At 53.3% G+C, this 17,654-nt stretch overlaps 1 protein-coding gene across 5 annotated transcripts in view; it reads right to left on the minus strand.

The window, feature by feature from the left end:
* The window catches only part of LOC116955030 (uncharacterized), a 100,308-nt gene that overhangs the window by 22,206 nt on the left and 60,448 nt on the right, over positions 1-17,654 (minus strand). Inside the window, exon 1 of one of the 5 annotated variants that reach the window (XM_076052636.1) lies at positions 13,395-13,431. The exons of the other annotated variants lie outside the window; for them this stretch is intronic. Coding sequence (XP_075908751.1) covers positions 13,395-13,399 — 5 coding nt within the window. The 5' untranslated portion in view covers positions 13,400-13,431. Of the gene's footprint in view, positions 1-13,394; positions 13,432-17,654 lie in introns of those variants that run through there. 5 annotated transcript variants of the gene reach the window in all.

The following is a 17,654-nucleotide window of genomic DNA, read 5'->3' on the forward strand; positions in this document are numbered from 1 at the left end:
CACTCCACCCACTCGTTTTATTTGAGCATTAATACTCCACTCCCACAGACCCCCCCCACTCCCCACAGACCCCCCCCCCACTCCCCACAGACCCCCCCCCACTCCCCACAGACCCCCCACTCCCCACAGACTCCCCCCCTACTCCCCACAGACCCCCCCTACTCTCTACTCCCCCCTCTCTCTCTACTCCCCCCCCCCTCTCTCTACGCCCCCCCCCCTCTCTCTACGCCCCCCTCTCTCTACTCTCTACTCCTCCCCCTCTCTCTACGCCCCCCCCCTCTCTACTCCCCCCCTCTCTACTCCTCCTCCCCCTCTCTCTACTCCCCCCCCTATCTCTACCCCCCCTCTCTACTCCCCCCTCTCTCTACGCTCCCCCCCTCTCTCTACTCCCCCCACCCCACTCCCCAGACGCCCCTCCCCCCCTCTCCACTCCCCCACAGATCCACACCCTCCACATCACACGGACGCTTCCCCCTCCCCTCTCCCCCTGCTCGCCCCCCTCCCCCCGTGGGTGAGAGGGAGGAGGCGGCAGGCGATGTCCCCAGAGAGGGCGTGGCCAGCCAGCCCAGACACGCAGGGGACGAGCAGCCAGGGCAGGGGTCTAGCAGGGGCAGCCAGAACAGGGTGACGGGTCTCATTGAGTGGGTGGGTGAGTGGGTGGGTGAGTGGGTGGGTGGTGGGTGAGTGGGTGGGTGAGTGGGTGGGTAAGTGGGTGGGTGAGTGTGAGTGGGTGAGTGTGAGTGGGTGGGTTGAGTGTGTGGGTGAGTGGGTGGGTGAGTGTGAGTGGGTGGGTGAGTGTGTGGGTGAGTGGGTGGGTGAGTATGAGTGTGTGGGTGACCGTGAGTGTGTGGGTGAGCGTGAGTGTGTGGGTGAGTGTGAGTGGGTGGGTGAGTGTGAGTGGGTGGGTGAGTGTGAGTGTGTGGGTGAGTGTGTGGGTGAGTGTGAGTGGGTGGGTGAGTATGAGTGTGTGGGTAAGTGTGAGTGGGTGGGTGAGTGTGTGTGGGTGGGTGAGCATGAGTGTGTGGGTGAGTGGGTGGGTGAGTATGAGTGTGTGGGTAAGTGTGAGTGGGTGGGTGAGTGTGTGTGGGTGGGTGGCATGAGTGTGTGGGTGAGTGGGTGGGTGAGTGTGAGTGGGTGGGTGAGTGTGAGTGTGTGGGTGAGTGTGTGGGTGAGTGTGAGTGGGTGGGTGAGTATGAGTGTGTGGGTGAGTGTGAGTGGGTGGGTGAGTGTGTGTGGGTGGGTGAGCATGAGTGTGTGGGTGAGTGTGAGTGGGTGGTGAGTGTGAGTGGGTGAGTGAGTGTGAGTGGGTGGGTGAGTGTGTGGGTGAGTGGGTGGGTGAGTGTGAGTGTGTGAGTGTGAGTGGGTGAGTGGGTTGGTGAGCATGAGTGGGTGGGTGAGTGTGAGTGGGTGGGTGTGAGTGGGTGGGTGAGTGTGTGTGGGTGAGCATGAGTGTGTGGGTGAGTGTGAGTGGGTGGGTGAGTGTGAGTGTGTGGGTGAGTGTGAGTGGGTGGGTGAGTATGAGTGTGTGGGTGAGTGTGAGTGGTTGGGTGGGTGTGTGGGTGAGTGGGTAGGTGAGTGGGTGAGTGGGTGGGTGAGTGTGAGTATGAGTGTGTGGGTGAGTGTGTGGGTGACCGTGAGTGTGTGGGTGAGCATGAGTGTGTGGGTGAGTGTGAGTGGGTGGGTGAGTATGAGTGGGTGGGTGAGTGTGAGTGGGTGGGTGGGTGTGTGGGTGAGTGGGTGGGTGGGTGAGTGGGTGGGTGAGTGTGAGTGAGTGTGAGTGTGTGGGTGAGTGTGAGTGGGTAGGTGAGTGTGAGTGTGTGGGTGAGTATGAGTGGGTGGGTGAGTATGAGTGGGTGGGTGAGTATGAGTGTGTGGGTGAGTGTGTGGGTGAGTGCGAGTGTGTGGGTGAGTGTGATTGGGTGGGTGAGTGGGTGGGTGAGTGAGTATGAGTGGGTGAGTATGAGTGGGTATAAAAGTCTGTGTGTTTGTGCGGGGAGCGGTGGTGCAGTGGTAAGCGCATTGCCCTACAAACCCAGCAAACCGAGTTCAATTTCCACTCGCGACCAAAATCACTGATCCGATACTGGGCCTCCCCCTAGGTCGACTCAGCCATAACCGAGTTCTGCACATGGTGGAGTGTGTAAACATCAGCGCTGGGGAGACGAAAGAGGCGTGGTGTGGTGCTGTCCACCCATTCTCGTTGAGCGTGTTAGCCGTCACTGGGCGCTGCTACTCGCGAACAGCATTCGAGCCTAACAATTGGTGAACAACTGTACGGGGGATCTTTGCCTCTGTCCGTGAGCGGGTGTCGTGAGCGGGTGTCGCGAGTGAGTGAGTTGGTGTCGCGAGTGGGGGTCGTGAGCGGGTGTCGTGAGCGAGTGAGCGGGTGTCGTGAGCGGGTGTCGTGAGTGAGTGTCGCGAGCGGGTGTCGTGAGCAAGTGAGCGGGTGTCGTGAGCGAGTGGGTTGGTGTCGCGAGCGGGTGTCGTGAGCGAGTGAGTTGGTGTCGCGAGTGGGTGTCGTGAGCGGGTGTCGTTAGCGAGTGAGTTGGTGTCGCGAGTGGCTGTTGTGAGAGCCAGGTGAGTTCGTCTGGCCACGATTTACCTGCTCAAAAAAGATGCCCCGTGTAGCCTGATGACAATTGCTTGTGTGTTGCGATCGAAACGCCGTAGTTTTTTTTCTAAAACAATGTTTTGTTCTACGTGACTTTACCGAAAGAACCAAAGAATATATACTCTTTGGTTCTTTCGATAAAGTCACGTAGGTATAAAATAAATAAAAAAGAGTATGGATTCCTGCAGTCACGAAAGCTTCAAATCAAGACCCAAAGAATATGTAACAGACTGTCGGGGCAAGTGCGTTTAGCGAGGACCAACGAAGGTCGTCACAGCGCACGAGGCCGCCTTTGTCGCCACCAATACTGACGTTTACCACACCGCACCAGGTTCTCATTTGAGGCCGAGTCGACCTAGGGGAGGCCCCCCGTACCGGTTCAGATAAAATCGTCACCAGGGCGTTGGTTCGGCCGCGAGCGGGAATCGAACCCAGGTCGCCGGGTTCGTAGCGCAGCTCAGCGCTTGCAAGCTACGCCACCGCTCCACCGTCTCACCCACAGCTACGCACGAAGCTCAGCACTCCCCAACACGTGCTGTGATCTCCAGCTGCGGCAAGTGAAACTCGCGTGCGTGTGTGTGTGTGCAGCAGGGCACGTGCGTGTGTGTGTGTGCAGCAGGGCACGTGTGTGTGTACAGCAGGGCACGTGTGTGTGTGTGCAGCAGGGCACGTGCGTGTGCGCGCGCGTTTCACAATGCAAAAGCGCGGCGCTCCAAATGCTCGTCTAGGCCACTGCTAGCGGGAGGGACGAGGGAGACAAAGGCGGCCTTGGTGGTGGAGCTGACCACCCACCCCCCTCTCGTGTGCCGTGCCGGTCTTCATAGCTGCTGCTGCAGCTGCTACTCGCTGACGGCACTTGCCCCAACAGCCTATTAAGGCTACACGGGGGGGAGTGATCTCTGTCCGTGCAATCACACATTTACCACAACCACACATTAACCCCTCACAATCACACATTCGTTAGCTGCACAATCATACACAATCGCAAGACTGATCACACTCACAACTACACCGTGACCTCACACACACAACCCGACTCGTTTCACGTTGTGCACGCGTAATCAGAGTCACACACACACACCAATACACATAACAACAGCCGCAGTTCACCACTAAGCGGCAGTGACGTCACCACAGCGCTTGTGCCAGGCTAGGTGCACGTTAAGGCCACGTGACGTGTCGAAGGCTCGTTGTCATGGGAAGGAGGTCACGGGACAACCCCAGGTGCCATGGGTTAGCTGACTGAGTTGACTGGCGGATTCACCACCAGCTGTGCTCACTACCGTGCCAACTCTGCATTTAAGCCACCCGGCGCTCCGCTCGTTGTTGTGAGCGTCACTCCTCTGCCCTAGGCTGTTGCTGGAGGGCGACTGCCTCCAACTGTCCAGTAGCATCCTTCACGAGCCTCCTCCACAGAGGCCGATCTTGACACCGCTGGTAACAGTCATCGGCAAGTCCACTCAGCTCCACGTCCTCCTGTACCGCATCAGTCCATCTCCTCTCCAGCCCGTGCCGTGCCCGTTTAGCCCCCTCTTTCTGGCAAAACAGAAGCTGCTTGGACATGCGGTGGCTGGGCATGCGGGCTACGTGACCAAGCCAACGCAGCCTCGCCTGCCAGAGGAGCTCACTGATGGGACTGTTTCCAGATCTCTCAAGGATCTGTGACCTCTTCACACTATCCGGCCCGGTAAAACCCAGGATGGTTCGTTGGCAGGCCAGCCTGAATGTTTCCCACCGGCACAGATGTTGTTTCAGAGGGCTCCACATTTCACAAAGCACAGAGACGAGAGAGAGGGAATGACCGTAGTTGAGAAGACACGGAGCTACGTGTGGAGTTAGAGGCGATGTAGCTTCCACAGAGCGTTACGCAGCCGATGGAAAGGCAATGCCACACGACTGATTTTAAGCGAGGCATTCCATGCCAATCTGGAGCTGGTCATGAGCACACCAGCTCCGGTATGGGAACTTCTCCACTCTCTCCACAACTACGCCATTACTCATAGCGAGATGAGGGAGTGGAGTAGTTGATGACATAAAATACCCAGGCAGTTTCTCAGTTTCGGTGGGGCTGATGGTGGCGGGGCCAGGGGACATCCCTGTCGCGCCCCCGAGGTGAACAGGGAATGTCTCCAACTCCCGGACACGAAGCTTTACCCGGGCCTGCCCATCACCAAGGTCCTTAATGATCATGAGCAGAGGCTGAGGGACCTCACACGCACAAAGAATAACCCAACCCAGAGCCCCGGCAATTTCGATGATATCACATTGCCCTGACCAGGTCGTTAAAGCGGAGATGCAGGTGCTGTTGAAATTCCCTGCACCTCTGCCGGAGTAAGACCGACAAAGGAAATGTCATCTGTGCAGGACCGCCCTGGCCTGGAGCCCCAATTTGGGTCTCCGCAAGCCTCTCCTCAGCACCACCCCCTCTGCCTGGCAAGTGGACGATGGTGAACAATGCTTGCCGGAGTCGTTCTCGGCCACACACTGAGGAGGGAGATTCCCCCAGTGCGGGGGCCCCCTATTTTTTTTTAAACGGGGGGGGGGGGGGGCATCCTTCCAATCCTGCGGAACTCGTCCCGTGCAATGAAACCACGCAGGGAAAGCCGCACACAGACAAAACCCTCGCTCTATTCATTTGGGAGGTCATCCCTGCCTCTCAGATGCACACACACCACCCCGACACACACACACACACCACCCCAACACACACACCACCCCGACACACACACACACCACCCCGACACACACACACCACCCCGACACACACACACACCACCCCGACACACACACACACCACCCCGACACACATACACACACAACACCCCAACACACACACACAACCCCAACACACACACGCGTTACACTCAGCACACGAGTGGACACAACACAAACCGCCATTCGCCACAAAGTGGCAGTGACGTAAGCCTGTGCCAGGCTAGGTCCACGTCAAGGCCACGAGAAGCGTCGAGCGCTCGCTGGCAGGAGGTCACGGGGACAGACCCAGCAGGTGCCACGGGTCGACTGACACGATGCACCACCCGTCCCCCGTGCCAACACAGAGCAACACGCACAGCACAGACACCCACACAACACACAGAGCAACACGCACAGAGGAGACACCCACACAACATACAGAGCAACACGCACAGCATAGACACCCACACAACACACAGAGCAACACCCACAGAGGAGACACCCACACAACACACAGAGCAACACGCACAGAGGAGACACCCACACAACACACAGAGCAACACGCACAGAGGAGACACCCACACAACACACAGAGCAACAAGCACGGCGTAGACACCCACACAACACACAGAGCAACACCCACAGAGGAGACACCCACACAACACACAGAGCAACACCCACAGAGGAGACACCCACACAACACACAGAGCAACACCCACAGCACAGACACCCACACAACACACAGAGCAACACCCACAGAGTAGACACCCACACAACACACAGAGCAACAAGCACAGAGGAGACACCCACACAACACACAGAGCAACACGCACAGCGTAGACACCCACACAACACACAGAGCAACAAGCACAGAGGAGACACCCACACAACACACAGTGCAACACCCACAGAGTAGACACCCACACAACACACAGAGCAACACCCACAGAGGAGACACCCACACAACACACAGAGCAACACGCACAGCGTAGACACAAACACAACACACAGAGCAACACCCACAGAGTAGACACCCACACAACACACAGAGCAACAAGCACAGACGAGACACCCACACAACACACAGAGCAACAAGCACAGAGGAGACACCCACACAACACACAGCAACGCCCACAGAGTAGACACCCACACAACACACAGAGCTACACCCACAGCACAGACACCCACACAACACACAGGGCAACACCCACAGCACAGACACCCACGCAACACACAGGGCAACACCCACAGAGGAGACACCCACACAGGACAGACAACAGCCACGCCTCCAGCTGTCCTTCACCGGTCTCCCTCCCCACACAACAAAAGCAGCAAGCACTCATTGCTCCAGAAATGACAACCATTTCTGTTGTGTGTTGTTGTGTTGTTGTGCTTCTCCTGCACCTCCGATTAGCACGGTTGGATATGTACGGTGCGAAAGAAGTTCACCATTCACACTGCCCATAGACTCAGCACTGCTCATAGACTCAACACTGCCCATAGACTCAACACTGCCCATAGACTCAACACTGCCCACAGACTCAACAACGCCCATAGACTCAACACTGCCCATAGACTTAACACTGCCCATAGACTCAACACTACCCATAGACTCAATACTGCCCATAGACTCAACACTCCCCATAGATTCAATACTGCCCATAGACTCAACACTACCCATATATTTAAAGCTTTCGTGTCTGCAGGGATTCATATTCTTGGATCTTTCGATAAAGTCACGTAGAAGGGAAACAATAAAATAATAAAAAAATAAATCAATAAAATTCTCACGACGTTTCGACTGCAACACAAGCAATCATCATCAGGTGTGAAAACCACAGCAAGAAAATTTGAAAAAAGTGGCGTTTTTTTAACGTTGGCACCACGGAGAGCGATTTGGCCGTTATTCAGATGGATGAGTCCATTTATGTTCGGAAAAGAGGAGGGGGGAGACTAAAATAATGCATGCGGCCTGAAAGCCACCGTAAGCGTGAACAATCAATTAAGACCCGAAATGGTTAATCAAATCCTTCCAATGATTGCTAAGCCAGAATCCATCTTCTCGGTTGAAATTGTCTCTGTGTTTGTATATGTGGATAGCCTCATGAACGAATCTTTCATGGTAGCCAGATGGCTTGCAAAGAACCTCTGTCTTGGAAAAGTCAATGTCATGTGAACCTACTGAATTATAACAGTGATCTGCCACAGCCGAGGTGTTGGTCCTACCGTGTTTTAGGTCTGCTTTGTGTTCACGAATGCGGTCCGAGACATGTCGTTTGGTTTCTCCAATGTAACTACTACCACAGAGGCAACTTAGTTTGTAGACGCCAGGGTACTGTATGTCCGGAATCACATCTTTTATAGACGGAACCAGATCACGGATTTTATGTAATGTGTCGAATCGGGCCTGGATCTTGTGTTTATTCAAGATTTTGGAGATCTTTTTTTGTGATCCCCGCAATGTAGGGTAAAGAGCTTGGTGTACGTGCTTGAGTTCACTGGCTATGTGTTCCTGGTCGGATATGCATTTGGCTCTATAGTGCAGAGTCTTGATGAGGGAATTCTTCTGGGATAGATGGTGGCGGGAATCCGGTTTCAGGTAAGCATCCGTATGGGTAGCTTTCCTGTACAGACGGAACCAGATCACGGATTTTATGTAACGTGTTGAATCGGACCTGGATCTTGTGTTTATTCAAGATTTTGGAGATTTTTTTGTGATCCCCGCAATGTAGGGTAAAGTGATGGTTTTGAAAGGCTCCTCAAGAGGGTCCTTCTTCATGGTTGGAGTGAGAGCTTTGCGGATTGTGTAGTCGGAGTAACCATTAACCTTAAGAGCTTGGTGTACGTGCTTGAGTTCATTGGCTATGTGTACCTGGTCGGATATGCATTGGGCTCTATGGTGCAAGAGTCTTGATGAGGGAATTCTTCTGGGATGGATGGTGGTGGGAATCCGGTTTCAGGTAAGCATCCGTATTGGTAGCTTTCCTGTAGACAGAGTGGCTCATTGAACCATCAGGTCTCTTTTTTTATTAGAACATCCAAAAAAGGTAGCTTGCCATCTTTTTCGACTTCCATGGTAAATCTGATGGCTGGGTATATGGAATTGATGTGGTCGAGGAATTGGTTTAGAGCAGGTCGGCCATGTGGCCAGATGACAAAAGGGTAATCCACGTACCTCTTCCATAAGGTTGGGCGCAGAGTGGCAGTCTGGATGGCGTCAGTCTCAAATTTATCCATGAAAATGTTGGCTACAACCGGAGATAGGGAGGAGCCCATTGGGGTGCCCTCAGTTTGTTTGTAGACAGTTCCATTCCAAGTGAAGTATGTATTGGTTAAACAGTGTCTCACCAGGGGGGGGGTACCTCAGTGTTTAGTCCTTGATGAACCAAGTCTTCAATGATTGCGATGGTGTCAGGTACAGGAACTTTGGTGAAAAAGGAATCTACATCAAAACTGACAAGCAGGTCGTCTGGGGACAGGGAAATACCCGTGATTGTCGATACCAGGTGAGTAGAATTTTGTACTGCAGAGGTGGTTTTTCCAGTGAAAGGCCGCAGGATTTCAGACAGAAAACGAGGCAGTTTGTTTCAACCGCATTAATTGATCAAACCAAACAGTTCTCGTTGAAACCTTCTGCTGCCAGGCCACCAAGATTAAACGGCTTACCAAAAATACATAAAGTAGATACACCCCTTCTTCCCATCGTCTCTACTATCAACTCCCCCACCTACAAAACTGGCTCGTTTTCTGTCTGAAAACCTGCGGCCTTTCATTGGAAAAACCACCTCTGCGGTACAAAATTCCACTCACCTGGTATCGACAATCAAGGGTATTTCCCTGTTCCAAGACGACCTGCTTGTCAGTTTTGATGTAGTTTCCTTATTCACCAAAGTTCCTGTACCTGACACCATCGCAATCATTGAAGACTTGGTTCATCAAGGACTAAACACTGAGGTACCCCCCCCCCTGGTGAGACACTGCTAAACCAATACATACTTCACTTGGAATGGAACTTTATACAAACAAACTGAGGGCACCCCAATGGGCTTCCCCCTATCTCCGGTAGTAGCCAACATTTTCATGGAGAAATTTGAGACTGACGCCATCCAGACTGCCACTCTGCACCCAACCTTATGGAAGAGGTACGTGGATGACACTTTTGTCATCTGGCCACATGGCCGGCTTGCTCTAGACCAATTCCTCAACCACATCAATTCCATACACCAAGCCATCAGATTTACCATGGAAGTCGAAAAAGATGGCAAGCTACCTTTTTTGGATGTCCTAATAAAAAAGAGACCTGATGGTTCAATGAGCCACTCTGTCTACAGGAAAGCTACCCATACTGATGCTTACCTGAAACCGGATTCCCACCACCATCCATCCCAGAAGAATTCCCTCATCAAGGCTCTGCATTAAAGAGCCCAATGCATATCCGACCAGGGACACATAGCCAGTGAACTCAAGCACGTACACCAAGCTCTTAAGGCTAATGGTTACTCCGACTACACAATCCGCAAAGCTATCACTCCAACCATCAAGAAGGACCCTCTTGAGGAGCTTTCCAAAACCATCACTTTACCCTACATTGCGGGGATCACAAAAAAGAGATCCAAAATCTTGAATAAACACAAGATCCAGGTCCGATTCAACACGTTGCATAAAATCCGTGATCTGGTTCCGTCTGTACAGGAAAGCTACCCATACGGATGCTTACCTGAAACCGGATTCCCACCACCATCCATCCCAGAAGAATTCCCTCATCAAGACTCTGCACTATAGAGCCAAATGCATATCCGACCAGGAACACATAGCCAGTGAACTCAAGCACGTACACCAAGCTCTTTACCCTACATTGCGGAGATCACAAAAAAAGATCTCCAAAATCTTGAATAAACACAAGATCCAGGTCCGATTCGACACATTACATAAAATCCGTGATCTGGTTCCGTTTGTAAAAGATGTGATTCCGGACATACAGTACCCTGGCGTCTACAAACTAAGTTGCCTCTGTGGTAGTAGTTACATTGGAGAAACCAAACGACATGTCTCGGACCGCATTCGTGAACACAAAGCAGACCTAAAACACGGTAGGACCAACACCTCGGCCGTGGCAGATCACTGTTATAATTCAGTAGGCTCACATGACATTGACTTTTCCAAGACAGGGGTTATTTGCAAGCCATCTGGCTACCATGAAAGATTCGTTCATGAGGCTATCCACATATATAAACACAGAGACAATTTCAACTGAGATGGATTCTGGCTTAGCAATCATTGGAAGGATTTGACAAACCATTTCGGGTCTTAATTGATTGTTCACGCTTACAGTGGCTTTCAAACCGCAACCATTATTTTCGTCTCCCCCCTCCTCTTTTCCGAACATAGATGGACTCGTCCATCTGAATAACTGCCAAATCGCTCTCCGTGGTGCTAACATTAAAAAAACGCCACTTTTTTCAAATTTTCTTGCTGTGGTTTTCACACCTGATGATGATTGTTTGTGTTGCAGTCGAAACGTCGTGAGCATTTTATTGTTTTATATTTTTTATTATTTTATTGTTTCCCTTCTACGTGACTTTACCGAAATAACCAATAATATACTACCCATAGACTCAACACTGCCCACAGATTCAACACTACCCATAGACTCAACACTGCCCATAGCCTCAACATTACCCATAGACTCAACACTGCCCATAGCCTCAACACTACCCATAGACTCAACACTACCCATAGACTCAACACTACCACATAGGCTCAATACTACCCCATAGACTCAACACTACCCCATAGACTCAACACTGCCCATAGACTCAACACTGCCCCATAGACTCAACACTGCCCCATAGACTCAGCACTGCCCATAGACTAACACTGCCCATAGACTCAACACTACCCATAGACTCAACACTGCCCATAGACTCAACACTACCCCATAGACTCAACACTACCCCATAGATTCAACACTGCCCATAGACTCAACACTACCCCATAGACTCAACACTACCCCATAGACTCAACACTGCCCATAGACTCAACACTGCCCATAGACCCAACACTGCCCATAGACTCAACACTACCCCATAGACTCAACACTACCCCATAGGCTCAACACTACCTATAGACTAACACTACCCATAGACTCAACACTGCCCATAGACTCAACACTACCCATAGACTCAACACTACCCCATAGACTCAACACTGCACCATAGACTCAACACTGCCCATCGACTCAGCACTGCACCTCCGATTAGCACGGTTGGCTGCGTACGGTGCGAAAGAAGTTCAAGACACGTCGAAAAAACACGCCACTCCTCTGGCCTCTCTCAACACGAGCCAAGTTCACCAGCTGTGGTTCAAGCGAGCCAGACTGATGCTGATGAGACCCCGGACGGCGAAACTGGGTCCAGACTTTCGCTTCGCGTTTAAAGCGATGCGGATTGTTGCCCCATGCGGGGCATTTCGTGGTGGTGTCGCTGATGGGATGTGCAAGAGGCATACAGTAAGACGCAGTGTACACGCGAACATGCAACTTGACACTTGACACACACAGACACACACACACCCACACACTGCTCACACACACAGACACTGCACGCACACACACACAACTACAGTACACACACACACTGCACACACACACCAGATACTACACACAACTACAGTACACACTGCACACACACACACCAGATACTACACACACACAACTACAGTACACACACACCCACACACTGCTCACACACACAGACACTGCACGCACACACACAACTACAGTACACACACCCACACACACACTGCACACACACCAGATACTACACACAACTACAGTACACACACCCACACACACACACTGCACACACACACCAGATACTACACACACACAACTACAGTACACACACCCACACACACACTGCACACACACAATTACAGCACACACACCCACACACTCCAGATACTACACACACAATTACAGTACACACACACACTGCCCACACACACACCAGATACTACACACACAACTACAGTACACACACACACTCCTCACACACACACACACCAGATACTACACACACATAACTACAGTACACACACACTACACACACACCACACACATACACTACACTACTGGCGTTGTTATTGGGTGGGTGGTGGTGGCGGTGTTGTTGGGTGGGTGGTGGTTGGTGATGGGTAGTGGTGGGTAGTGGTGGTAGTGGGTGATGGTGGTGGTTGGTGGTAGTGGGTGGTGGTGATAGTGAATGGTGGTAGTAGTGGGTGGTAGTAGCGGGGGATGGTGGTGGTAGTGGTTATATAGTACACACACACTACACACACACTACACTATATAGTACACACACACTACACACACACTACACTATATAGTACACACACACTACACACACACTACACTATATAGTACACACACACTACACTTTATAGTACACACACACTACACTATATAGTACACACACACTACACACACTACACTATATAGTACACACACTACACTATATAGTACACACACACTAAACACACTACACTATATAGTACACACACACCACACACACACTACACTATATAGTACACACACACTACACACACCACACACAACACACTACACATACCACCCACACACATACCACACACACACACCACACACTACACACACACACCACACACACACCACACCACACACCACACACACTACACACACACACTACACACACACACTACACACACTACACACACACCACACACACCACCACGCACCACACACACTACACACACTACACACACACACACTACACACACTACACACACACACTACACACACACTACACACACACCACACACACTACACTACACACACACTACACAGACACCACACACACTACACAGACACACACACACACCACACACACTACACAGACACCAAACACACCACACACACCACACACACACCACACACACTACACACACACTACACACACACCACACACTACACACACTACACACACACTACACACACCACACGCACACACTACACACACCACACACACTATGCTCCCACACTCCCGTCTCTCACCTCATTCACGCGCCGCGAACTGCTCCAAGTCCACCGCACGGGATGAACCCCCCACTGATCCCCCCCCCACTCCCCCTGATCCCACCTGCTCCGCGTTGCCCCCCACCACCTCCCCCCACCCCTCTGATCCCCCCTCTCGCAGACCCCTCTGCTGCTCCAAGTCAATCACGCAGGGGTCGTCATCTCGGGAGTTTGCGAGCTCCTCTCACTGCTCCCCCCCCCCTCCTGAGAGGCGAGTTACGAGATGACTGCCGACACCAGCGAACTTCGGATATTTCCACTCTCGTTGCACTCTCCCCTCCCTCTCTCTCTCCACTCTCCCCTCCCTCTCTCTCTCCACTCTCCCCTCCCTCTCTTTCCCCTCTCTCTCCACTCTCCCCTCCCTCTCTCTCCACTCTCCCCTCCCTCTCTCTCCTCTCTCCCACTCTCCTCTCGCTCTCCTCTCTCCCCTCCCTCTCTCTCCTCCCGCCCACCCACTCAACACCCCCCCCCCCCCCCGCTGTGGAGGGAAGGGGGAGGGGGGTTGCGGTTCCCCTTGAAATCATAGGAAACAGCCCCCCCCCTCCCGACTGCCCCCTCCCCTCCACCCCCACTCCCCAATGCCCCCCCCCTCCATAATTCCCCCCTCCCCAATGCCCCCTCCACCCCCCATCCACCCCCCCCCTCCACACTGCCCCCTCCCCTCCCCACTGCCCCTCCCCGGCCGTGCCCGGTGCTGGGCGCGCCTCGCTCGAGGAGAAATTCAAGTTCTTGGGCAATGATGGCGATGGGTGGTGGTGGTGGCGGTGTTATTGGGTGGGTGGGTGGTGGTGTTATTGGGTGGGTTTGTGGTGGTGGTGTTATTGGGTGGGTGGGTGAGTGGTGGTGGTGGCGGTGTTGTTGGGTGGGTGGTGGTGGTGGCGGTGTTGTTGGGTGGGTGGCGGTGTTGTTGGGTGGGTGGGTGGTGGTGGTGTTATTTGGTGGGTGGGTGGTGGTGGTGGCGGTGTTGGGTGGGTGGTGGTGGTGGCGGTGTTGTTGGGTGGGTGGTGGTGGTGGTGGTGGCGGTGTTGTTGGGTGGGTGGTGGTGGTGGCGGTGTTGTTGGGTGGGTGGGTGGTGGTGGCGGTGTTGTTGGGTGGGTGGGTGGTGGTGGCGGTGTTGTTGGGTGGTGGGTGGGTGGTGGCGGTGTTGTTGGGTGGGTGGGTGGTGGTGGCGGTGTTGTTGGGTGGGTGGGTGGTGGTGGCGGTGTTGTTGGGTGGGTGGGTGGTGGTGTTGTTGGGTGGGTGGTGGTTGGTGATGGGTAGTGGTGGGTAGTGGTGGTAGTGGGTGGTAATTGGTGGTAGTGGGTGGTGGTGATAGTGAATGGTGGTAGTAGTGGGGGATGGTGGTGGTAGTGGTTGTGGGTGGTAGTGGTAGTGGGTGGTGGTAGTGGGTGGTGGTAGTGGGTGGTAGTAGTGGGGGATGGTGGTGGTAGTGGTCGTGGGTGGCAGTGGTCGTGGGTGGTAGTGGTAGTGGGTGGTGGTAGTGGGGGATGGTGGTGGTAGTGGTAGTAGTGGGTGATGGTGGTAGTAGTGGAAGATGGTGGTGGTAGTGGTAGTAATGGGTGGTGGTAGTGGTAGTAGTGGGTGGTAGTGGGTGGTAGTGGTGGTAGTGGGTGGTAGTGGGTGGTAGTGGTAGTAGTGGGTGGCAGTAGTGGGTGGTGGTAGTGGGGGATGGTGGTGGTAGTGGTCGTGGGTGGTAGTGCTAGTGGGTGGTAGTGGTAGTAGTGGGTGGTGGTGGTAGTAGTGGGGGATGGTGGTGGTAGTGGTAGTAGTGGGTGGTGGTAGTGGTAGTAGTGGGTGGTAGTGGTAGTAGTGGGTGGTAGTAGTGGGTGGTGGTGGTGGTAGTAGTGGGTGGTGGTATTGCCCCTCCCTACCCCGTGCCTTCGCTGCTGCCCGCTGTCCATTGCCTTTCACCTCCTGCCCCCTCCTGTCCCTTGACCCTCCACCGCCTCCTTCACGTGCCTCGTGCTGCCCTCCGTGCTGCCCTCCGTGCTGCCCTCCGCTTGGGGAAACTATGACGTGGTGCTCACACACCATCACTACCACCACCACCATCACTACCACCACCACCATCACCACCACCATCACCACCACCATCACCACCACCATCACTACCACCACCACCATCACTACCACCACCACCATCACTACTACCACCACCACCATCACTACCACCATCACTACCACCACCATCACTACCACCACCACCATCACTACCAACACCATCACCACCAACATCACTACCACCACCACCACCATCACTACCACCATCACTACCACCATCACTACCAACACCATCACCACCAACATCACTACCACCACCATCACTACCATCTTCACACACCATCACTACCACCACCATCATTACCACCACCACCATCACTACCACCACCATCACTACCATCTTCACACACCATCACTACCACCACCATCACCACCATCACTACCACTTCCATCACCACCATCACTACCACCACCACCACCATCACTACCACCACTACCACCATCACTACCATCACTACCATCACTACCACCACCACCATCACTACCACCACCATCACTACCACCACCATCACTACCACCACCACCATCACTAGCACCACCATCACTACCCACCACTACCACCACCACTACCACCACCATCACTACCGCCACCATCACTACACCCACCATCACTACCACCCACCATCACTACCACCCCCATCTCCACACACCATCACTACCACCACAATCACTACCATCACCACCACTACCACCACCATCACTACCACCACCACCATCACTACCACCATCACTACCACCACCATCACTACCACCACCATCACTACCATCTTCACACACCATCACTAGCACCACCATCACTACCACCCACCATTACTACCACCACCATCACTACCACCACCATCACCACCATCATTATCTCCACACACTATCACTACCACCACAATCACTACCACCACCATCACCACCACTACCACCACCATCACTACCACCACCATCACCACCACCATCACTACCAGCACTACCACCACCATCACTACTACCACCACCATAACTACCACCACCATCACCACCATCATCACTACCACTACCACCACCATCACTACCACCACCATCACTACCACCACCATCACCACCATCATCACTACCACTACCACCACCATCACTACCACCACCATCACTACCATCACTACCACCACCACCATCACTACCACCACCATCACTACCACCACCATCACTACCACCACCATCACTACCACCACCATCACTACCACCACCATCACCACCATCACTACCACCACCACCACCACTACCACCACCATCACCACCATCATCTCCATACACTATCACTACCACCACCATCACCACCACTACCACCACCAACATTACCACCACCATCACTACCACCACCACCACTACCACCACCATCACCACCATCATCTCCATACACTATCACTACCACCACCATCACTACCACCACCATCACCACCACTACCACCACCAACATTACCACCACCATCACTACCACCACTATCATTACCACCACCATCACCACCATCATCTCCACACACCATCACTACCACCACCACCACTACCACCACACACACAGATCCCATCACGCTGACACGCACACTGACACGCACACACACACTGACAAAGATCCCCCGTATAGCCTTGAATAGACTGTTGGGGCAAGTGCTGTTAGCGAGCAGCACCTATGGAGGGGGTGGGTGGCCAGCACCACGCCCGGCCACCTTTGTCTTCCCAGTGGCGATGTCCACACACCGCACCAGCTACTCATGAGGCTGAGTCGACCTAGGGGAGGCCCAGGACCGATTGGGATAATCTTCACCGGGTGTTGGCCGTGAGCAAGAATCGAACCCGGGTAGTTGGGTTCAGAGCGCAGCGTAGCGCTAACCACTACACCACCGCTCCCTCACTGACACGCAGACTGACACACACACAGATCCCATCACACTGACACGCACACACACTGACACACACACTGACACACACACACTGACACACACACACACTGACACACATACACACACACTGACACACACACACACTGACACACATACACACACACTGACACACACACTGACACACACACACTGACACACACACACACTGACACACACACACTGACACACACACACACACTGACACACACACACACACTGACACACACACACACTGACACACACACACTGACACACACACTGACACACACACACT

This window comes from Petromyzon marinus, chromosome 57 (genome assembly GCF_048934315.1).
Source record: "Petromyzon marinus isolate PM22_M1 ecotype Great Lakes invasive population chromosome 57, UKy_Petmar_22M1.pri1.0, whole genome shotgun sequence".
NCBI lineage: Eukaryota > Metazoa > Chordata > Hyperoartia > Petromyzontiformes > Petromyzontidae > Petromyzon > Petromyzon marinus.